Source organism: Tinamus guttatus, unplaced genomic scaffold, assembly GCF_059628265.1.
Source record: "Tinamus guttatus ecotype Peru unplaced genomic scaffold, ASM5962826v1 Tinamus_guttatus_pri_ptg001120l, whole genome shotgun sequence".
Lineage (NCBI taxonomy): Eukaryota > Metazoa > Chordata > Aves > Tinamiformes > Tinamidae > Tinamus > Tinamus guttatus.
Window position 1 is genome coordinate 348788 of NW_028289654.1, and position 24170 is coordinate 372957.

The 24170-nt window shown below is 46.3% G+C and overlaps 1 protein-coding gene across 1 annotated transcript; it reads right to left on the bottom strand.

Annotated features, from left to right (window-relative positions):
- Nucleotides 1-5632: 5632 nt before the first annotated feature.
- Nucleotides 5633-17055, bottom strand: LOC104571328 (pikachurin-like). Its single transcript, XM_010218421.2, has 5 exons — nt 16981-17055; nt 10630-10773; nt 8020-8103; nt 6792-6895; nt 5633-6375 (listed from the first exon to the last, which is right to left on the bottom strand). The coding sequence occupies exons 2-5, from the start codon at nt 10743-10745 to the stop codon at nt 6221-6223; spliced, it is 459 nt and encodes a 152-aa protein (XP_010216723.1). The 5' UTR covers nt 10746-10773; nt 16981-17055; the 3' UTR covers nt 5633-6220.
- Nucleotides 17056-24170: the final 7115 nt, after the last annotated feature.

The window sequence follows — 24170 nt, forward strand, 5'->3', positions numbered from 1 at the left end:
GGGAGGGAGAGGGGGAGGGAGAGGGGGGAGGGAGAGGGGGAGAAAGGGGAGGGAGAGGGGGGAGGGGGAGGGAGAGGGGGGGAGAGGTGGAGGGAGAGGGGAGGGGGAGAGAGAGAGAAGGGGAGAGAGAGAGAGGGAGAGAAGGAGAGAGGGAGGGGAGAGAGAGGTAGAGAGAGAGAAGGAGAGAGAGAGAGAAGGGGAGAGAGAGGGAGAGAGAGGAGAGAGAGTGGGAGAGAGAGAGAGGGAGGGAGAGAGAGGGGGGAGAGAGAGGAGAGAGGGAGAGGGAGAGAGAGAGGGAGGGAGGGAGGGAGGGGTGGAGAGAGAGGTAGAGAGAGAGAAGAGAGAGAGAGAGAAGGGGAGAGAGAGGGAGAGAGAGTGAGAGAGAGAGGGGGGAGAGAGAGGGAGAGAGAGAGAGGGAGAGGGAGAGAGAGAGAGAGAGGAGGGAGAGAGGAGGGGAGAGAGAGGTAGAGAGAGAGAAGGAGAGAGAGAGAGAAGGGAGAGAGAGGGAGAGAGAGTGGGAGAGAGAGAGAGGAGGGAGAGAGAGAGAGAGGGGGAGGGAGGGGGGAGAGCGAGGGGGAGAGGGAGAGGGGAGAGCAAGGGGAGAGGGGAGGAGAGGGGAGAGCGAGGGAGAGGGGAGAGGGGGAGGAGAGGGGAGGGAGAGGGGGAGAAAGAGGAGGGAGAGGGGGAGGGAGAGGGGGAGAGGGGGAGGGAGAGGGGAGGAGAGGGGGAGGGGGAGAGAGAAGGGGAGAGAGAGAGAGGGATGAGAAGGAGAGAGGATTGAGGGGAGGGAGGGGGAGAGGGGAGGGAGAGGGGGAGAGCGAGAGGGAGAGGGGGAGGGAGAGGGGGAGAGCGAGGGGGAGAGGGGAGGGAGAGAGGGGGGGGGAGGGGGAGAGAGGGGGGGAGGGGAGAGGGAGAGAGGGGAGGGGGAGGGGGAGGGGGAGAGGATGGGGGAGAGAGGGGAGAGAGGGAGGGAGAGAGGGGGAGAGGGGGAGGGAGAGAGTGAGGGAGAGAGGGAGGTGAGGAGGGGGATGAGAGGGGAGGGAGAGAGAGAGGGAGGAGAGGAGGGGGAGAGAGAAGGGGGAGAGAAGAGGAGGGAGAGAGGGAGAGGGGGAGGGAGAGGGGGAGAGCGAGGGGGAGAGGGAGAGGGGAGAGCGAGGGGGAGAGGGGGAGGAGAGGGGGAGAGGAGGGAGAGAGGGAGAGGGGAGGGAGAGGGGGAGAAAGAGGAGGGAGAGGGGGGTGGGAGAGGGGGGAGAGGGGGAGGGGAGAGGGGGAGTGAGAGGGGAGAGAGAGAAGGGGAGATGAGAGAGAGGGAGAGAAGGAAGAGAGGGAGGGGGAGGGAGAGGGGGAGAGCGAGAGGGGAGGGGGAGGGAGTGGGGGAGAGAGGGGGAGAGGGGAGGGAGAGAGAGAGAGGGGGGGAGGGGGAGAGAGGGGGGAGGAGAGAGGGGAGAGAGGGGAGGGAGAGAGAGGAGGGAGGGAGAGGGGGAGAGAGAAGGGGGAGAGAGGAGAGGGAGAGAGGAGAGGGAGAGAGAGGAAGGAGAGAGAGGGGGATGAGAGAGAGAGAGAGAGAGAGGGAGAGTAGGAGAGAGGAGGGAGAGGGAGGGAGGGAGGAGGGTGGGAGAGAGAGAGGGAGAGGGAGGGAGTGAGAGAGAGGGAGAGAGAGGGAGAGAGAGGGAGAGATGAGAGAGGGGGGAGAGAGAGGGAGAGAGAGAGAGGGAGAGAGAGGAGGGAGGGGTGAGAGAGGGAGGGAGGGATGAGAGGAGGGAAGAAGAGAGGGCTCGAGGAGGGGAGAGGAGGGAGGGGAGAGGAGAGGGGGAGAGGGGGAGAGAGAGAGGAGAGATGAGAGGGAGGGGAGGGAGAGGGGGGGGAGGAGAGGAGGGAGAGAGAGAGAAGAGAGAGGGAGGGAGAGAGAGAGAGGGAGGGAGGAGAGAGAGGGATGGGATGAGGGGGGAGGTGTGAGGAGGGAGAGAGATGGGGGAGAGAGAGAGGAGAGGGAGAGAGAGGAGGGAGGGTGGGGGAGGGGGAGAGAGGGATTGAGGGAGAGGAGAGAGGGAGAGGGGAGAGGGGGAGAGGAGGGAAGGAGGAGAGAAGAGAGAGATGAGAGGAAGGGAGAGGGAGAGGGAGGGAGAGGTGAGGAGTGGGAGGGAGGGATAGAGGGGGAGGGAGGAGATGAGGTAGAGGGAGGAGAGGGGAGAGAGAGGGGGGAGAGAAGAGGAGGGAGAGAGAGGCAGAGGGAGAGTGAGTGGGGAGGTGTGGGAGAGGAGGAGGAGAAGAGGAGGGAGAGAGAGAGAGGGAGGGATGAGAGAGGAGGGGAGAGAGGGAGAGAGGGGAGGAGAGTGAGGAGGGTGAGTGAGGGAGAGGAGAGAGAGAGAGACGGGAGGGGAGGATGAGGGGGAGAGAGAGAGGGGAGAGAGGAGAGGGGAGGGAAGGAGAGAGGGGAGGGAGAGAGAGGCATGAGGGAGTGGGAGGGAGGGAGTGGGAGTGGGAGAGGGGAAGAGGGAGAGAGAGAGAGGAGAGAGAGGGGGAGAGGAGGGAGGAGAGTGTGAGGAGAGAGGAGGAGAGAGAGAGGTGTGGGAGGGAGGAGAGGGAGGGGAGAGTGAGGGGGAGAGTGAGGGGGGAGAGAGAGGGGGGAGAGAGAGAGGAGAGAGAGGGAGAGGGAGAGAGAGGGAGGGAGAGAGAGGGGGAGAGAGAGAGAGGGAGAGAGAGGGAGAGAGAGGGAGGGAGAGAGAGAGAGAGGGAGAGACAGGGACATAGGGACAATTAGGTTAATGGAGGCTGTGCTCCTCACTGGCCTCTGCAGGCTGCTGTCTGGGGCTCTGTGTAACCCTCCTGTCAGATGGACATGATTGGCGATGTTCTCATGGAGCTGATGTGCAGAGGTGCTGCCATCCCAATGCTACCAGCTTGCTGCCAGCTGCTCCTCTGTGCCAGGCTGGATCTGCCATTCCCAGTGATTTCTCCTGTCTGCAGGGGCTAAAAATTACTTTTCCCTGCTGTGCCCAGACCTGGATATTTGCTTTTCCTTGGTCAACAGATTTGAAGGCTAAAAGCCTATGGTGGTGGTTTGAGATAGGAGATGCAGGTGAGCACCTTTGTCCAAGCCTACTGTTTTTCCTGGGATTCAGACTGCAGGGCAGTGCCTGCCTTGAGGCTCAGGAAGCACCTACTGGGGTTGGAACTACCACCTGTTGAGCCAGGTTCAGAGGATGTTCTCAGCTCCTAGGAGCTATTTATTGCCTCATCCACCACCTCACCTCATCCCCTTCCATATCCCCACTACTGCCTCCGATAAAATAGTAATAATAAAAATACTAATAAAAAAATGGAGATGACCTTTCTTTTCTTTTTTTCAGGCAAGTCTGTGTGAAGCTGCTGTGCCAATGCAGGGCTGCTTGTTTGCCCTGCAGGACCTCCTTGTGCCAGAGGCTTGCCACAGTGTTTGAGATTTAGCAACGCGATGACTCAAACTGCAGAAAAAACAGCAGGCGGGAGGGTTGCTCACAGTGCAGCAGGCAGTGCCCTGGCTTAGGGCAAGATTTCACTTTAGAGGAGAAAAAAAAATGCTTCACGGCTCCCTGTGCTAACTGGCATTTGTGGGCCCTTTGCTCTCCCTCCAGGCCAAAACCACGTGGGCGAAGCTGCCTCCACTGCACTGCTGCCACCTGTGTGCTGGAGCCATGGGAGAGCTGCAACCTCAGAAGGTCTTTTAGGGCAAAGGCAGAAAAACTGGCAACAGCACCTGGGATTTGTTTTGGAGAGAGAGGTTGGAAGTCTTAGGACTTCAGGGCTCATTTTCAAGGCCATTTTCTAATACTTTAAGTTTTTCTCACTGGCTGCTGTCTTCCTACCTGCTCAGAAACACACTGACAAACCTCAGCTCTGCACCTTAGCAGCCTCAGTAGGAAAGGGCTAGTACTGCTAGGGAACAAGTATTTGCAGCTTTACTGCTGCTGCCTTTCTTGCCCTGCTACCCCAAGCCCTGTCTGGGGCAAGCAGCCAGATGCCCAGCAGCCATTTGCTGACCTCCTTGCCATCACTTCCTCGGAAAGAAACCCAAATCCAGTTTTCCAAACTGCCAGTGCCAGCTGCAGGTGAATGGCTTTTTTCCTTCTTCTCTTCCCACCCTATCAGCTCATGTGGGACTATAGCAGAGTGTCTGGACTAAGCAGAGTGCCACAGTTGTGTCCAGCAGCAGATGCACTTGGCCACCCAATGCTGTGATTGACAAACAGACATGAAAGCGTCAGACAACATATCCCAGGAAAGTTCTTGTGAAAATGAGCCATGGCTTTGTCAGCAGCTATCCCCCTTCCTGCTCCCCTTCCCTGACTCAGATTGACAGGGTGAATGGCCTCCAGATAGTCAAGTGTTTCTGCATTTCTGGCACCTATTTCTTGCTAATGAGACTATTTGAGACTTTGCAGGCCAGCAGGGACCCACTGCTGGGAGTCATGGTCCCACCTGGCACATGTGGCCGCCACATGCGTTGGAAATGTCAGCAGCAGGATGCTGCCTGTGGGACAGCAGGGACAGCGGCTTTGGCTCTTCCACTCTGCTTGCTGGAAGTGCTTGAGACTGTCTCTAAAAGGCTCCAGAAAGGATTTTTCTTTGTTTAAGGAACTCAAACCCACAGCACCGTCGCAACCCTTACTCCCCACAGCACCTGCCATCCAGCTGCAGCTACTGGGGCTCGACATGGGAAGATGCAGGCCCAATGAGGCCTGCCCAAATTCCCTTGGAGTGATACATACTTTTGGAAACAGGCATTTTTTGAAGCTGCAGTTTGTTTCTTTTCCACATAACAACAGAGGTATTTCCTACCCAAGCTCCCCCCACATGCACATTTCCAAGAGCAGCTTTCGTCTGAAGAACTATCGCCCTGTACCAAAGTGCCTGTTATTCTGCAGTAAATGCTCTTAAAATAGAGACCTGTCCTGCTAGATGTTTGCCTTGGAACTGATCTCCAAACACTGTGACAGAAATGAAAAGGTACTTTAAAGAACCAGATGGAAAAAGTAAAAGCATATGTGACAAAGCAGTGACTTATGCTGTTTCTGGAATAATGCTGTCCCTTCTCATGGGTAGCATGGCAGGTCTGAAGGACCAGGGTTTCACTGGGCTAGCAGGTCTTGCCACGCTGTGTCAGGTCCACGCTGGTAGCTACTGCTTAGGAAGAGTCCCAGCACATACGTAAGGTGACTCTTTCCTAGCCAAGAGCCAACAGCTGAGAGACAACCTGTGCTGAGGCTGCTTCTCCACGGGCCCCGGCAGGGCTGCTGCAGCTTCGGCTTCAGCCTCCACAAAGCTGAGTCCCAACCCTTCATTTGCACTTTTTCCCTTTGCATCCCAGAGCATCAGATCCCATTTACCTTCTTCCTTTCCGAGGTGCTGCCTGAGCACTCACTTTGCTTACACTTAGTTCAAGCACTCTGTCTCTTTCCCTATAATACAGACATGAGCCTCCGATATAACAAATTTAAACCATGGTTTGCTTTGCTATTTTTGGGAAAGTGTGCAAAGAACTAATTGTATAGTACACCTAAATGTTAAAAGTTATACTATGTAAGTAGGTCTGCTGCTGCTATAAAAAAATATACAAGTATAAGATTACTTCTACAAAATTGGTTCATTGATCTTGTTGCTTGTAATAAAAAAGTAGACTTTAAGAACTTTCCTCCTCAACAAACAACAATATTTTGAAACCAGTCACTGTGGGTATTATTTACATAGGATAAAACATGATTTAGCTAATTCATCAAGTGCTAAGAAGAACTGCTCATTCTGGTACCAGTACTTGAATACATAGATACAGTGCCTGATAATATGTGTGCTGAACAATGCAATCCTTGTATCATTCTAGGCTGGAATGAATGCAGGTGTTTCAAAACTGTTCTCTTTGATATTAAAAGAATTAACCTATGGACCACAACACAGTCATTACACTACTTATTGCATCACACAGTTCTTTGCCATTTGCACCGACGTACAATCTTTAGTGTTCACTAAACATTTAATGGCTAAAAGGGACGGTTCCTACACAAAACACTCAGTTCTGTTTGCTTTGGTCAGCAGAGGAAAGGAGAGGGAAAATGTCTTTCCTTAGGGCTTCCCTTTGGCTCCAATGGCAAACACAGCCTGGCCATAGAGGACTGTGGTGGCCAGCGCGGTTTCAGTCACACACGCAAGTGCACAACGGGCTCTCCGCGCCATGGTTCCTCTCTTGTCACTTGGTCCCACACATGTTGATATTCTTCCCATCAGCTGCATCCTCCACGAGCGAGCTGTGATAATCCATGGAGAGTGTGAGGTGGGAGATGCATCCCACAAGGCCCCGCAGGTACTGCCTGTTGGTGTGCAGCGTGATCTCCTTCATCCCACCTGGGAGGAATGCGGCCATGAGCAACTTATTACCAAAAGCCGTGGTTATTCCCACCTGGCACATGCAACAACAGTGGTCTCCTTCCTAGCTCCCCCCAGAGAGTAATTTTAATTTACAGGTTTCTCTGTGCTTTTAAATGCAGTTTTAGACACTCTAAAGCATAGATGGGTGAGCAGAAGAGAACAAACCAGGATGCTACCTCTTTACTGCATGGTTTCTCCCATCCATAAGAGCTTAGCAAGCTCGTGGCTCAGTTCCCATAGTTATGCCAAAGTTTTCAATGGCACCAACAGTGTCTGCATTCCCCTGACAGGGAGACAATGGTGCACATTGGGTCCACCCTCCTCAGGCAGACTGAGCCTGGGCTCAACAACACCGCAGCTCCTTCCAGCCACCCTGTACAGCAAATACTCACCTATATAGAGAACCCCGTTGATGTTCAACTGCCTCATCTTCCCAGGGGATTTGCCAGTCCTGGCACCATAATCATCCACTGTTACTTTGCCAGACTGGCCATCTCTGAAACAACAAAGAAACCAATTTCATGCATCCAGTTGACGTTCGAATGGGAGGAGCAGCAGCGACAGCACTTCCCTATGCCAGGAGACCCAGGTGATGCCCCATTCAGTGCAAAGACCTGGGGCTGATGCTGGGGAGAGCCACTGACGGTGACGTGCTGTGGCAGTCCTGATGCATCAGGGTGCCTTTTCCAAGGAGGAGAGTGTCAGAGAGGCTGCAAAGAGGGGCTATACTTCCAGAGGAGGAAGCAACTGGAAAAGATACGTCAAAGGATTCATAAAAAAACAAGATTGGAATGAATACCTAGGGGTGAGGAGAAGATTGACAGATCCTGATATCTTTTTGAGAGTCAAAAGTAAGACAAAAAGTAAATAGTAGAAGCTTAAATAGGAAGGGGTGGGGAAACAAGCTAATACTAATGCAAGCTATAAAACTTATAAAAAAAGCTCATAAAGCCCTTTTATTGCTAGGGTCTTTTGGCCACTTCCATTTCATAAGGTCAGTAGATGCATTGACAGAAGAGCCAACTGATAGGCTCCTATTCTCATTGAATTTGGTCGCAAGTTGTGCTAATGTCAGCCTGTGATTTCCAGGGACCCAACATCTCACGAAGAGGGATGCACACCTGCTGGGCTCACTTGCCTCCTATGAGGCATTGAGTTATAAATACAAGTTATATATACACTGAAAGATGTCCACACCTCCTCCAAATAGTTTAGAAAATGTAGACATACACGGTCAGTGCTCCAGTGCTTGTGCCAGCCCACAAGATGCTCACTGGGGAATTTCAAAGTGCAGACATTAGAGAAAAATTCTCTTAACCCAAATGGTATGGGTTTAAGGGAATGTCTGTCACAGCCTCCAAATAGCTCTGCATGACTCTGGCAGCCTGACCTGAACTGTGCTGAGTTGCAAAGTTGGCATTGTCCCCTCTAATGCAATGGTCTTTGTGTACATCATATTGAAACAGCCAAGTTGCCTAGAGTTCAGCTCCTATGTGATGTGAGAGTGTGGAGCTGCAACGATTCATGACCAATCACCGCCTAGCCTGGCAGCACCTTTATGGCAGGGCATCGCCAAAATGCCTCTGAGATAAAGTGTCACCACTCAGAGAGAAGACTTACCGAACAGCCTTGACTCTGTGCCACCGGCCATCGCTGAAAGAGCCATTCACTGTTATGGCTGCAATTCTACTGCCCAAATTATAGCTAAAAAATAAAATAGAAAATGTTATCACCTTCCTTGCAAAGACCAGCTCCATATAAATTTGTTCAAGCATCCTCACACTGTACCCCAAGCTGCACCTCACAACTAGGATTTTGGGAGGACAAGTAGGATCCTTTGGAAGTCCAGCTGTGACCTGTTTTGCAAAGACAAGCATCCAGAGGAACATGCAAGACTTTCTCCTGCAGAAGTGCTTCTGTAGGTCCGTTCTTCCCAAAACAGAAGGTGACAAAGGTCAGTGACCTACAAATCTTTTGGTCTAATGGGAGAGAGCAGTGGGTCTTTGCAAGCACATTTAATAAAGCATGCAACATGAAATAGATCTACAGGTCATCTGAATTATAGGGTAAATAAGAAGGGGTGAAGTATAATGATGTAAATGCAAAGATAGTCATGAACTTCTCTGCTTCAATTGCAGCTCTGATTATTTCTTTGTCTTTGCCACTACTAAAATTACTCAACAGACATAATGTTCCCATCATGTTTACACTTCAGGTGCCTGGGCTTATCTTCATGGTAGATGCTACAACACAGTGAGCTATGGGGTATTCAGCTGCTTAAATAAACCAGATGAATTAGCCTGAGCTGCCACTGCTAGCCTTCTGCTTGCTCCTAGCTATAAAGATAATGTCATTATCCCTTCAGAAAAGACTGAAATTACAGTTAAGTTTATGGATAGAGTAAGGGACCTGAGAATTGTATGTTCAGTTTTGTGCTACCCAGAGCAAAACATATGTTTTAAATTTGATCCCCTTAGAAGCTTAAGTGACTCTCAAAGGAGCATCGCCTTTTACTCTGGAGGCAGATATTGGTCTAGGCTGAGAACTACAGAAGAATCTGGGTATTGTGAAGCTGAGGATTTTATCTAACTGTTAGACCTTTGGCTACAAAAATTAGATTCATATCCCTGCTGAATGAAGATTCCTTAAAATAAGGATATAACTGTGCATTGTTGCTTAAAAGAGCAGCCATTACACTTAGCAGTGAACCTACAGTCTGTTGGGAAATGGGGAATGGAAAAGGTGTGTTTTGAATTCCACAAACATACCTAGGACACAGGTATCTGAATTTTGGGCTGCAGGAAATCACATCTGACGAATTCAAGCTCACAGCCTTGATTATTCTCTTGACCTCATATGTCAAAGTTGTTTCAAGAGCAGCAGGAATATCATTCTTTGTGAGAGGACATGACACATTTGTTCTGCATTTGTTCTTTCACAATCTTCCTCAGTGCTCCCTTTAAGTATGCAGTGACTGTTTATATGAGCTATAATTTAGGACCTTAATTTTACACTTGCCTAAACATAGAATCATAGAATCATAGAATGCTTAAGGTTGGAAGGGACCTCTAGAGGTCATCTAGTCCAACCCCTCTGCACACGCAGGGTCACCTAGAGCACCTAGAGCACATGAGCAGAAGGTACAGCTATAGCACTAAAATTCAGCTGCTTCAATCTCAAACCTCTGTGCATCTTTCTATTTAGGGATACAAATAACCCTAAAACAAGTGTGCTGTGCCTAGAGAAACAAGAGAATAGACAGACCATTTACTAACCAGCATCATAGAAACACACATTTTCCTAAAGGCATTCACAAAATGCACCACTTCTGCAGATTCAGCTCCTAGTTTGTAGTACAACAAGAAAGCTAAGGGTTTATGCAAAGGAAATTAATTTAAATAGCAAAATGCAATTTGGTCTATGCATCTATGGCTGCAAACGACAACCAGATTAAGTCAAATAAGTTCAAAATTTACCTAAAAACTTTGTCAATTAATCAGCACTCTTTCACAACAATCCATTATAATAAAAAAGACATGTTTAGTTTTCTATTTCAATATTGCACAAGCTCAATTGAGGGATGATGAGGAAAGATACGCCTTTCAAAAGGCAGGAATCCTAAAAAGCACCATGCCAAAAGTTGCATGAAGTCTTTGTCTAAGTGCCTATAAGGGAGAAAGCAATTCTGGAACAGAACACATGAGCTCAGTCATTTCCCAAAACGCCCCAATTTCAGTTTATTGATATTATTTTTTACTTAAATAAGTGGTTCTGTGGATGGTGCAAATAAAAAACAGCTGGCGCCAGCTGGTTTTGTGTCACAGAGCTGGATATGCTGGGGTGTTGGAAGACCTGCTCCCACATGTGTTTCTGGTGTCTGATACGGAGTGAGTCTACAGTGAGCACTGGTGTTACTGCACTTTCCTTCCTCAACCCTTTTTCTTTGCAAACCCCGCACCTACTCTATGCAACTAAGATGGCAAGTGCTGCAAAAGGCATTGAGAGAAATTATTTATAGCAGTCACCCTCATTTCGTAACTTTCAGAAAACCAGGCTAAAAATTTGATGTTGCTAAATTCCCAGCCTTTCCCAGACAAATTGGACCTATCAACCTTGAAGTTCTAATTGTCCTGCAATCTACTGAAGGACAAAAGCATTAGATGTGTTGCTGAGATTTGCTCGAGCTTTAAGTGTATTGTGTGCAATAAAAATAAGGAAATTATAGCTTACCTGAATATTAATGCTCCTTCTTGAAGGCCTAGAGAAATGAAATCACTATTAGGTCGCATGGGACTGTCTCCCCTCCACATCAAAAGACCTTCCTTCATTGTGGTTTTAAACCTCATAAAGACATTTGTTCTTGATCCTGATACTCTGTTTAATATAAATAAGGCAAAGCATAATAAAATATTGAACTAGGACAGTCCTTCTTAAAGCAAAACTAGAAGATGATGGAAACATTTCTTCTTTGTTGCACCTTGCGAAGGAATGGACTCAGTCTGGGATGCAGAGTGGGACAACTTCATTTTCAAACCAACTTCTTTTATACTCTCTTAACACAAGTGTTGCTAAAATTGCAACCAATGAGCATCTTGCCACCCGTGCAGTTGTAGTTATCTTCTTTTCCTGACTTTGTTTCTTATCTTCTGACAAGACATTCTGCAGGTTGCAGTCCTCCTCCTTTTCCTGCTCTGTTCCTTATCTGCTGATAACACTGCTGTCCTTGGGGGTTAATTATCTACTAACAAGGCATCTGGTACTATTGTCTTTGAAGGGGGCCTCCACATCTCACCCTTTTTTATTTGTTTTTTGTTGAACAGCCATGACTTAGTTAAATTATCAATCAAATCAATCGTTAAACACATAATAAGAAACAAAGCAGATGATACACTAACAATAAACAAAATACAGTTAGTACAATAATTAGAAACTTTGCGTTAATACAGCTAAGCAAAAGGTTGTTTAGTTTGTCACATTTACTCCCATGGTTTGATTCCAACAAGCATAACAGTGTCCTTTTCCCAAGGCCATTCCACCGATGCTCTTGAGTCTGCTGCCCTTGAGATCCCCACACCTCCCCCTTCTTTATTTATAAAGAAGGCTTGTTTCAAGGCACAGTCTATTAAACAGCGAATTATTTTTAACAAACATGGGATACAAATTAAAAGACAAACAAAGATTATCAAACATATCAAGCTTATCTGCAATATTCCCTTAATCCACACGGCTAATCCTAAATTTCCAAAAAGATTCCCAAAAATATTGAAACCATCGTCTTGATGTATGCGCTGAGGCATAAATACAAGACAAGAAGGTATCAACAGAAACAAGTACATATTTAAATCTGCCAAATTCAGGGATATGCATTATATCTGATTGCCAAATTTCAAGCGCAGAAAGACCGCGAGGGTTTACTCCGATGGATGGTACTGGTAAAATGTGCTGGCAGTCTGGGCATGACTGTATGATTTGTCTAGCTTGTTCCTGAGTCAATTGAAACGACCTCCGTAATGCTTTTGCATTTTGGTGATAAAAGTCATGCGACAAACGTGCTTGTGCAAAGCGATCTGGCAGAACTACAGCTCCTGCAAGGCTGTCTGCTTGAGCGTTACCTTCGCTAATAGGTCCAGGCAGCGAGGTGTGCGAGCATACATGTTGGATAAAGTATGGATAAATCCTTCTGTTTAATAGCCATCTAAGCTTCCAAAGAAGCGCAAAGAGGGTTTCGTTTGAAACCTCTTTTAAAAAGGAGTGTTCTAACCTAGGGACTAACCCTGCAACATAGGCAGAGTCTGTTATAATGTTAACTGCAGAGGGCCATCGCGTAAAGACGCGGACGACTGCTGATAATTCCGCTATTTGCGGTGAACCTGTGACGACATGTATTTCGCTCTCCCAGTGCCCTTCATCATTTTTCCAAACTATAACTGCACGACCTGTCCTACCTGAGCCAATAGTAAATACTGTAAGAGCATCAGGTATTGGCGTAAGACTCAAATGGGAAACAGGTAATAAAGAGAGTTGAAAGACTGTATGATTTTATGTCCTGGAAAGTGGATGCTTATTTGTCCTGGATAATCTGCCAAGGCACACTGAAAAACAAAAGACTGGTGAGTCAAAATGTTAATCAAATTGTATTGAGTGGTAAATAAATAATATCAGGCTCTGTGCCATCTAGAAACATCAAACGCTCTCTTCCCTTTTGAATAACCATCGCAATCATATCAATAGCAGTGGTGACGGTTTTGCCAAAAATATGAGGCAGAAAAACCCAGTCTAAGGTTATTAACGGGCACGCGTCCTGTGGTATCCATTTTGCTAATAGGCCATAAGGTTGGAAGCTAGAATAAAAAACAAAAAGACTGATGGGATGATTCTGCTTTCGTCTGTGAACAGTCTGAGTGGTTAATTTGTCCACAACTTTGTCAAGCGCAGCTCTCACAGGAGGGGTAAGCCTCCTCGGGGATGTCAAACTCATGTCCCCTTCTAAAAGCTTAGAGGATGTAATTCTTCTGTGGAAATCCCTAAGGAGGGATGGATCCAATTAATAGTTCCCCAAAATTTTTGAAGATTATTCAAAGTCTTTATGTCTGTCTTTAGGGTCAATGATTGTGGCCGAATTTGATGATCAGAAATTCTCCATCCTAAATATCGCCAAAGCGGAGTTTCCTGTACTTTATCTTCTGCAATTTTTAGTCCTGCAGCCGATGCTGCTCATGTAATCTGACGCAGAGCCTCTTGTGCCATTTCCTTTTGCTCTGCAGCAATCAATATGTCATCCATATAGTGATAGATGAGGGCGTTATCGAAATACTCACGTACTGGGCTTAAAACTGCTGCCACAAATTGTTGACATAATGTAGGACTATTCTTCATGCCTTGTGGCAAAACTCTCCAATGATATCTGTTATGGGGTTCCATAGCATTGATGGAAGGCACAGAAAATGCAAACTGAGGTGTATCTTGCTGTGCAAGTGGAATAGTAAAGAAAGAGTCTTTCAAATCAATTGCTATCAAAGTCCATGCTTGAGGTAACATTGCTGGAGAAGGGAGTCCGGGCTGTAAGGCTCCCATATCTTTGATGACCTTGTTGATTTTCCTAAGGACATGTAACAGTCTCCAGGAATTATTCTTCTTTTGAATTACAAAAACTGGTGTGTTCCATGGGCTTGTAGTAGGAACTATATGTCCAGCTTGCAATTGTTCCTCTACTAACTTGTTTAATTGCAGCAGTTTATTTCGTGGAAGGGGCCACTGGCCTACCCACACCGGCTTGTCCGTTTTCCAAATCATGGGTGGGACCTGCTGCTGGATAGTGGCCCCTAAGAAAAATCCGTGCTTAACTGCATGCCCCATTGACTCAGACAGTCTCTCCCCCACAAGGTGACGGATTCAGGCAATATAAATGGTCTAATAATTGTGATTCTCCCTTCTGGGCCAATGATATTCATCAGTCTTTCACCTTGCATTGGGGTACTCTGCCCACCAATTCCTGAAAGCGATGCGTGTGCATTCATTAGGGGCAAACTGTTGGGCCGTTGCGAGGCGGCAATGACTGTAACGTCTGCTCCACTACCTAAAATTCCTTGTACAGTAAACTTTATCATTCCTGCTTGTAACGTACAGGATATCTGTGGGCGATTCATAGTTATCTGTTGAGTCCAGAAAAACTCAGGTTGTCCTGTGGACCCAGAAGAGCCTGTGCCGCATTTAGTTTTTGCAGCATTTGGCATCTGTGGTAAAAAGTATACTAATTGTGCTATTCGGCTCCCCGCTGGCACAGTACATGGTGGTATTGGAGTCCATACCATTATCTTTATTTCTCCTTTGAAATCTGCATCGATAACTCCAGGTAACACAAATAGCCCTTGTCTCCTTGCTGAAGATCATCCAATTAACAATGCTGCCATTGCTTCCCCCAGGGGACCATGGACGCCAGTTGGAATTAGCACAACTGATGTATCAGGGGCTAGCGGTCAACCTTCCTTATCAAGTTTAGATCGATACTGATTAGCATAGTGTTGTCCTTTGTGGCAGCGCGGACATATTCCAGGCGCTCCTCCTTTGTTTGCTTGTGTTTTTGGACAGTATTTACAAATATGCCCAAATTGGCCGCAAGCAAAACACAGATTTTTCATTGACATTGTCGCAAATGCTTCGGCCATCAGTGAATACTCATACTGTTTGGTACCGACATTAATACATGCTTTTAACATGTCGTCGATGATGGGATCTTTCAGAGGCCGTAAGACCTTCTGACAGTTGGGATTAGCATTTTCAATTGCTAGTTGTTTAAAAATGTAGCTTCGTACTTGTTCATTATCAACTTGTTTCTCCAGAGCCTCATTAAGCCAATCCAAAAACTTCATATATGGCTCTTTCCCATCTTATGCTAACAAAAGGCTGTCATTGTTTACCAGCCTCCCGGACGGCCTTAAGGGCGGGGAGAGCAAGTGCCTTAACTTGTTGCAGGCCCTCAGGGGGAAATCCTGCTTGTGCTGTTGTAGCACTGTGGTCACCCTCCCCCATTAGCATGTCCACAGTAACAGCCCATAAAGGACCTTTTTTCGACAGCCGCTGGTTTTCCTCTCCCTGTGCTCGAGCAAGCTGTCTCATTTTCGACCCGCATCGTATATATTACATATCAGTTATAATGAGGTGAAACAAAGTTTTAAAATCATGGGGAGTAAAAACCAAAGTATCACAAAGAGATTGTATAAGGTGGGTGGTATATGGGGCCCCAAGGCCATGAGCTGTCACCATGTGTTGCATGTCCTTAATAAGCTTATACGACAGACCTTCCCAATGCGTATTCTGATCCGGTGCACAGATAACGGGGAAGGTTTTCAGCATGCCCACATCCCCCACCTGTTTTGCTCCTTGTTTTACTGAGGCCCATTTATCCTGAGGATCCGGGGGGGGTATAGGTCTGGCTCCTTTCCAGGGTCAATAGGACCCAGGTCAAAAGGATCATCGTCCTGGTCATCAGGTGGCAGTACCGCAAAGGCTTTTGCAGCGCGTTCTTTTCTGATTCTCATCAGAACATGACTGAGGTAATGGGGACGCGGAGGGGATGACAGGGGGCCCGACCTCATCATTCGTGTTCGACTGCGACCCACTGTGAGATTTCAACATTTCAAATACAACTCGCCATTGTGGCAACAGGCCAGCAGCAGCCTTATTACTGCGTGTGGCACAGTCCCACAATCGGACCCCAATATGGTCTCATCTCTCAAATACATTCTTACAGTTCACCGAAGGATCGTTTTTAGAAGCCCATGCAAGAACCTTTTGTAGATCTTCTTCATCTAATTACTTGCCCTGTTGTTTTAAGATCTTAAGAAAGACTTCTAAGACATCTTTTTGTTCCTTTGTCGTGTGAGCCCATAGTTCCCAGCCGCTTACCTCTTTCTTTTCAAGAGGCGCTGATGTGCGCACAAAATTCACTTCCTTTCAGCTTGATCCTTACACTTCCTTTCAGCGTGAATCACGGAGTTCAGCTGGGCGATGCAACCGGAGAGACAGCTAGTCTTCCAGCCCCACATTGGGTACCATTTGTTGCACCTTGCGAAGGAACAGACTCAGTCTGGGATGCAGAGTGAGACAACTTTATTTTCAAACCATCTTATTTTATACTCTCTTAACACAAGTGTTGCTGAAATTGCAACCAGTCAGCATCTTGCCACCTGTGTGGTTGTAGTTATCTTCTTTTCCTGGCTTTGTTTCTTATCTTCTGACAAGACATTCTGCACGGGGTTGCAGTCCTCCTCCTTTTCCTGCTCTGTTCCTTACCTGCTGATAACACTTTGAAGCAGGCCTCCACACTTCTTCCCTGGTTTTGCAGGTTGCGGTCCACTAAGTTGCCTATTTGTTGCTTATGAGCATGCCTATTTCCAACATTTCAGAGTGGGGAAATTGCACTTGGACCTCAGAATACCAGGTTGCTAAGTTGCTCAATACACGTATGAGAAAAATACTTTTTTTCTGTCTAAGCCTAGCATGAAATCCTCTTGCTAATAAGCAAATTTTGAGAAGGCCTAGTAGACTTGGTCCAAGAAAGGCTAACCAGAGTCCTGGTGTGGGTGAGAAGTGCTGAGCAGCAGGTCAGCATGGCAAAGACATTTGGGAAGCTCTCATAGCCAGAGATTCTAATATAGGCAGATAGGGAATTTTTAGAACAACCTCAAATTTAATGGAGTTTGGATAGCTGTTAGAGTAGAGAGCAGCCAAGCAGAAGTTTGAAGACCTCTATTTTAGGCTCAGGAGGCTAAAGCAGGAGTTAAAATCCATAGTCCTTTTATGGATATAGACTCTATATATCTTCTGTTCTTTGCTCTCAGGAACAGAATAGAGTCCATCTCTGTGTCAGAACTAGGTGGTGAACACCTGTTCTTCAAAGGTTGCAAGATGCTCAGATATTACCATAAATTGAGCCATGAACATATGAATAGAAAATGTGCTTTTACCTGAAATTTAGAAACATAGCAAATACAGCTTAAATTTACTATGGCTTAAATACATCCTCCCACCTGAGACTTCCAAAGACATAATGCTAAACAAAGAGCACAACCAGTTAATTACCTTTTCAGGATATCTGGATTATCATACGTGAGGTAACTGCGACCAATAAACTGTGGTATTTCAATTGCTTCTGTAATGCCTAAAAAGTAATAAATAAATAAATGAAAATAAAAAGGCACGTCAGTTGGTTGACAGCCAAAAACAAGAAAAAAAAATACTTTTACTAATTTATTCCCCCACATTTATTTATACCCACAGGTACCTGCCAGTAGCACAAAATAAAGCTAAATTTACTCGTACTGCTTTGTAAAATGGCAATCAGTTTGTACCTAAATGTAGAAATAATAGATGAGAGAGTTTAAACCATACCTTCCTGCAGTGGGCTCCCTGCTTATGGCCATCATATCATGGGCCTAATATGAATGTTATAGCAGCAAAATATGAAATATGGGCTACACTTTTCAAATTCCATTTGTACCCTGCATCTCCACGTGGTTCCCAGTGATCCCACAGAGTCCAGCTGTCCTTCTGCCAAAGTCTGTGCCTTAACCACCCACTGTTCTTAGTCTACAAGATGCCTCCCATGCTCCTCGTGCAGCACCCTGCATAGGGCACATCCTGGGATTTTACATGCCGAGATCTCTTATACCCCCAAAAATGATGTGTTGAGAGGCAGCATGGGCAAATTTCGAGCTCCCCATCTTCTCCTTCCAGCTGTTTCCTGCGAGGTCTGGTGTTGGGAATTGGCTACGAGAGCGTGGACATGAGTATGGTTCTACTGACTTTGGTTCAGGCCTGCAACTGAGCAAGCAGGGGCTTCTGGGAGATTAGGCCTCAGGAGAGAAGTGCTGAGGACGTGCTGGTAAGGCAAGGACACTCTGTCCTTGGCTAGTTTCGTAAACAACTTTGAGGGGATAAGGCAGGAAGAATGAAGAAGCTGCTTGCTTTTCGACCGTAATCTGGGCTGGCCAGACTGAAGTTATCTTTCTAATAAACAATCAAATACCATTAGCAACCAATCATGAGCTCAAGCTTTGTAATATGCATGAGGTTAATTAAGAAATGTATAAAAAGCAGGATAAACGACTAATAAACGAGTCTTGTTGATGACCAGCTGGTGTCGACAGTCTCCCTTTCTCCTACAGTCTGGCCTGCTGCCCCTCTCTGTCTGGGACTTTGCACAGGAGGCCACCAGGAAAGGTGTTGGTGGCATCTACCGGCAGCAGCGCGGCAGGCAGCCAGCTCCAGGAGGCATGTCCCCACCACCCTTAATCAGTTTAGGCCTACTGAAAGCAACTGAGGATACATCCCACGCTGACATTAAGGGCTTAGACCATAAAGGCTATATTAGAGAAGCTGTGGGCACAAAGTTCTCGGAGCACGTGCCCAACACTTGGCAGCGCTGGCCAGGAGGACGAGCATGGTTGGCTCCAACCTCACTGGTGTTCCAGGCGCATCCTCTCCCACCTTTCCAGGGGAGAGCCCCCTTGCAGAACTGCGATGTGTGGGTCCCACCACGAGGACAGCACACACTGCCACCCGGCCAGCCAGACCTGGAGCCAGCGCATTGCTTCACCCTGGGCAAACGTTAGCAAAATAACTCAGATCTGCATATAAATCACTGAGTATCCCTGATGTAGTCCCTTGGTAAGGCAGGATCACTGGCCTGAGGGGATTTGCTTCCAAGTGAATCCTCTACAGTTTGCTGTTGATCTCTCATAGCTGAACTTCTAGAGAGCAGCTCTGCAGAGAGGGACCTGGGTGTCATGGTGGACGACAAGTTGACCATGAGGCAGCAGTGTGCCCTCGTGGCCAAGAAGGCCAATGGGATCCTGGGCTGCATTAAGAAGAGCGTCTCCAGCAGGTCGAGGGAGGTGATCCTGCCTCTCTACTCAGCCCTGGTGAGGCCACATCTGGAGTATTGTGTCCAGTTCTGGGCTCCACAGTACAAGAGGGATGTGGAACTGCTGGAGAGAATCCAGCGCAGGGCTACAAGGATGACCAGGGGCCTGGAACATCTGCCCTATGAGGAGAGACTAAGGGAGCTGGGCCTGTTCAGCCTGGAGAAGAGAAGGCTGAGAGGGGATCTAATCAGTGTCTATAAATACCTCAAGGGAGGGAGTGAGGAGGATGATGCTGGCCTCTTTTCAGTGGTGGCCACCGACAGAACTAGAGGTAATGGCCAGAGACTGAAGCATCAGAAGTTCCACAGGAACTTAAGGAAAAATTTGCTTTCCAGGAGCACTGGAACAGGCTGCCCAGAGAGGTTGTGGAGTCTCCTTCTCTGGAGATCTTCAAAACCCGCTTGGATGCAGTCCTGTGCCACGTGCTCTAGGTGACCCTGCGTGTGCAGGGGGGTTGGACTAGATGACCTCTAGAGGTCCCTTCCAACCTTAAGCATTCTATGATTCTATGATTCATAGCTGACTGCTCCAATAATATAAAGCAGTTTTATAAATTCCCCAAAATAGTTCACTTCATCCTATTTCTTCCTGAGAACTAATCCCTTCAACCCACAGCTAATCTCATCTAGAAAAACTAAACTTTTCAGGGCATGGATGCTTGCTTGCTTTGTGTGTTACAAAAACTGGCTGACTGTCAAGGGCTCCCTGCAATAGCAACATGTAGCAACTTGTGTAGTCTGGGAGCCTAGAGCAGAACTATGATATTTAGGTGCAAGTGCCAAGACAGAGAATTTCAGATGGTGACAAATGGCTGTTTTCATCCATAATGAAATCAGGAAAACTGCCTAAACACCATACGCCGTCCACAGCCTGCAGTCTGTCAGCATTATTAGAAGATTTCAAAAGATGTGTTACACCAGCCAGTGGGGCTGACACTTTGTGGATCTGTCTGAGCATGGTGGATGGAGGCAGAAAGGAGTCTTTCTGCACTGACACCAGAGTCCGCTGTTCTTGCCTTAATGTAAGTAACCCCCCAAAATGTTTTGTCTTATCCACAGGAACTTGCCAGGTTTCATGCAAATGCAACACGCAGCTTGACAGAGCAGACACAAACGCACAATGACGGAGCAGTTTTCACATCATTTGCAGTACTTACTGTTTAGGCAGTAATTTCCACACTCTGCAGGGAGTCAGCAGAAAACAAAACAAGAACATTCCGATTTTATTTTTCTATGCCATTGAAAGTCTCCTCTCCAAGGACTGTCTATTTTTCTCCCACCTTTTGTAAATGAGTGATCCTCACTTCTCTTTTACACCTCAGCAGACAAGTGTAAGCAGCTAGAAAGGCATTCTTTTAGCACTATTTTACACAGCTATTATCTCGCCCACTCAAAATGCGCCAAGCCTGCAGCCAGGTAGCACCAGCTCCAAACCCTCTGTTAGCCCAGGTACTCAGTATCGTTCATATGGAGATGGATGATAAGCAGGGGAGAAGAAATGTTAGCTGTTCTGTGCTATCTTACAATTAAATGCAAATGCTTTTAACACTCACTACAGATTGAATAAAAGACACAAAATATAGCAATGCCAGCAGAAATTCCTCTGTATCTTCAGCCAAGGATCCATTAAAGTATCAATGAATGTTTCATATGTCTCATTTAGTATCATTTGGGTTTTCATAAGTGGTAATTTTGGAGAATGAGGCCCAGCCCCTCATAAGTACTTTGGTTTTACAGTGTCTTGGGTTACAGCAGCCAACAGCAAGCTGGATAGATACCTCCAGCCTAACGCTGGCCAAACGCTGCTCTGAAGTTAATTGCATCCATGCAGATTCTCCTTCAGCCATGTGTCCACTGTTCATTCGTCTTTCCTTCCTTCCTTCCTTCCTTCCTTCCTTCCTTCCTTCCTTCCTTCCTTCCTTCCTCCTTCTCTTCTCTTCTCTTCTCTTCCTCTTCTCTCTTCTCTCTTCTCTCTTCTCTCTTCTCTCTTCTCTCTTCTCTCTTCTCTCTTCTCTCTTCTCTCTTCTCTCTTCTCTCTTCTCTCTTCTCTCTTCTCTTCTCTTCTCTTCTCTTCTCTTCTCTTCTCTTTTCTTTTCTTTTCTTTTCTTTTCTTTTCTTTTCTTTTCTTTTCTTTTCTTTTCTTTTCTTTTCTTTTCTTTTCTTTTCTTTCGAAATCTACTCTCAGTTCACCAAGGTTGTCCCAAGCTGAGACTCAGGAGGACTGACCTCTGTACTCTGTGCACAACTAGAATCTTGGATTGTGGTAGAAGTCAAAGCTCAGTGGATGCAGAGGGTGATGAAGGCACCTGAAGAGCACCAGCAGGCATCAGGAACAGAATGAATGGCTCACACCTTCTGACATCCTTAAAAATGAACTAAGGCTGGATCCATGAAAGACCTTAAAAGAAAAAACACTTTGGATGAAGGTGCGTGGGGGTGCCCCAGGCACAACTCAGCACTTTGCACCCAGCATTTAGCTCAGGTTAAAAGGAGAGGAGCAATGGGGAACTGTGGCTCCCGTGATGCACCGTCACTCACTAAACTGGCAGCTGGTCACACGCCGACAGAGCCTTCGCTTGCCACTGCAGACTCTGGTACTGCTGCAGGGACCATCTCCAGGTTAGGAGTTTGGCAGTCAAAATCACAAGTCTCCTGCCTGTAGCTCCAGCTTTTAGTTAGGCCAAATAACGTAAGCAAAAGGGCTTCTTGCATTTTCTGTTTTTAATAAAAAGTTTTTGTTCGGAGACATTTTGTCTTTTTTGGAAGAAAAGGCCAATCTATTCATCATGATTTAACCACTGTTTTTTACTTTGGAGTTTGTGCTTGTGAGAAATGAAAGAGTAGGTGAAGAGTATGATGTCACTCAACTCTTTTGATTTAGTTTGCTGTCACGGTACCAATTTTTTCTTTCAAAGTGTTTCAAATTCAATCTTGACAGAAGAGAAACAGCTCCATCTAGTGAAATCCTCTAAAACGCATCACCTTTAACACATGCAATCTGAGCCCTTTCTTGAAGCTAAGGCTGGAAATATTGCAAGTGTCTCTGAGAAGAGTAACATGTGTCCTGGACAGGTTTTCTTCCTTGGTGGTCTGCACGATTTGTGCATATGGTGAAATTACAGAGTAGTTAGAACCTAAAAAAAAGGATCAGACCTTTCTGTGCACGAGAACAGAGTCTGTTGTTAGCACTAGGTAGGATAAAATGACAGGGGTTATCAGTCTTCGTGCTTCGGGATGTAAAATAATCACTGGCTGCAGGAGGCTGGCAGGAATTCGCTCTTCATCCAGCACTGTGTAATTAGGGAGCTGCATGCAGCCTGCTGTGCTGGCTACCGTGAGCAACCAGATACCTGACTATGATCTATGGCTGAGTGCTCTGTGCTGGGATAACAGTTACCATGTTCCTAAATAACAAAATGAATGATCAATGGGTATGTGGCATGTGCACGAATGCAAAGAGCTCTGGTATCCAGGATTTCTATTTCAAGGATGGGCACAAGAGCAGTGCTAAACCTTGCTTATTTTTGTGGACAGCTCTGGATCTGTGGCACACACAGCCTGCATTACCTTTTTGGCAGTGCTGCCCATCAAAGCCTAGAGGGCAATCACATTTGTAGGTGTCCTTTTTGGGAACACAGCTGCCTCCATTTGCACACAGGGAGCTCAGGCAGGGATGGGCAGCATTTTCTAAGTTGATTCCAAAAGTGAAATCCTCTTTCACATCTATTGTCCGGTCATTCAAGATAATCTGTGCATGTAAAACAAACAACAACAAAAGGGAAAAAAAAGAAGGGGAATAAAAATAGGTAAAAAGGTAAAAAACTTCAAGATTGTAAGAACGTCATTTGGTGTTTCACTGCTAGTCAGAAGACTTCTCTAAATGACTTCCAAGGAAGGTAAACCTGGAAACTTGGCCTACAGTCTGTTTCTTATCAGGGTGTTTTCTAGGCACAGAGCTCCAGCATGTTCTGTTGTTCACTCCGATGAGGTGGAGATTAATTTCTTTTGTCCTTTGTGACATATATCTTGGCAACCCACATATGGACAGAAGCTGTGTGGGATTTACTGGTTTGTGTTTGAACACTAGTACGCTGCTTTGTAGCTGAGCTGTGAGCTAATACTGTAAAAATTAGATGAGCTCTGCTAAGGAAAGTGTTTCTGATATCAGGAAACCCCCAAGGATACTAATGTTAACAAAAGAAATATTAGGCAGAACAGCTTTTTCACATTTCTACTGCCTTCAGGTATCTCCTATTACCTGAAACAAGCTAGTGCTATGAATTGGAGAAAAATATAATTACTTCACGAAACTGTTTGCACATAAACTGAAGAGAATTGTTAAATGCTGTTTTTTTCCATGTGTCAGCAGCACATGTTCTCCAGAAAAACAACACTTGTAGAATCTCAGATGATAACTCAGCAGTGAGATTATGCGATGGGCATAGCTTCTTAGCTACATCAAAATAAGAAGTACATTTTCACAAACAAATAAATACATCTTAAGGCAACAAAAATGTGTTATTATAACACAGACAATGAAATTATGGATTCTGAGAGAAGGGGCTGTATCAAGCCCAGGAATGCTTCTTGAAATCACATTAAACAGCATCAACACACACTTTTGTCTTAAAGCTGGGCAACAAAGAATCCTTTTAGCCACCCTGTAGCTTCTTCCTGACTTCCAGGTAAGTTGTTCCAGTGGCTAACTGTGTGTCTTATTTCTGGACTGAATTTATTTTCAGCTTCCAGCCATTGCTTCTCATCATGACTTTTTCTGCTTCATTGAGAATATCTGCTCTAGGAAATGTCATTCTTATGGACAAATTAGCAGACCACAATCAGGGCACTTCTTAACTTCATCTGAATAAACTAAATAGATCAAGATCTTAGGTCTTTCTGTAAAACACATGCTCTCCAATACTTAGTGAACTTTTGTGGCTTTATTTCTATATAGACCTCCAAAATTCTGCTCTTCTTGATAGTCCACTCAGGCCTCTAGGGTTACAACCCCACCTTAACTATGTCAAAGCAGTAAGAAAGAGCTCACTGTCAGAATTTTGAAATCCTTTCAAGTGCCACTGTATTTTAGGACACAGCCCCTAACCTTGTAAGCATGACCTACAATCTTCGCTCCTGTGCAAAGATTGCTTTCTATATCTTGCTTTCTATTAAAATGACATGTTCGATCAAGCCCACCAGAGATGAGTTTGTGCAACTGACTTGTTCCCATCACTGTTTCATACTCCACCAGTTTACTTCATATTTTATGCTGGAAAACTGATAAAGATATTGGAAAAAGGTGGATCAAGCGATAAAACTATTTACACTGAAACACAATTATATTTCT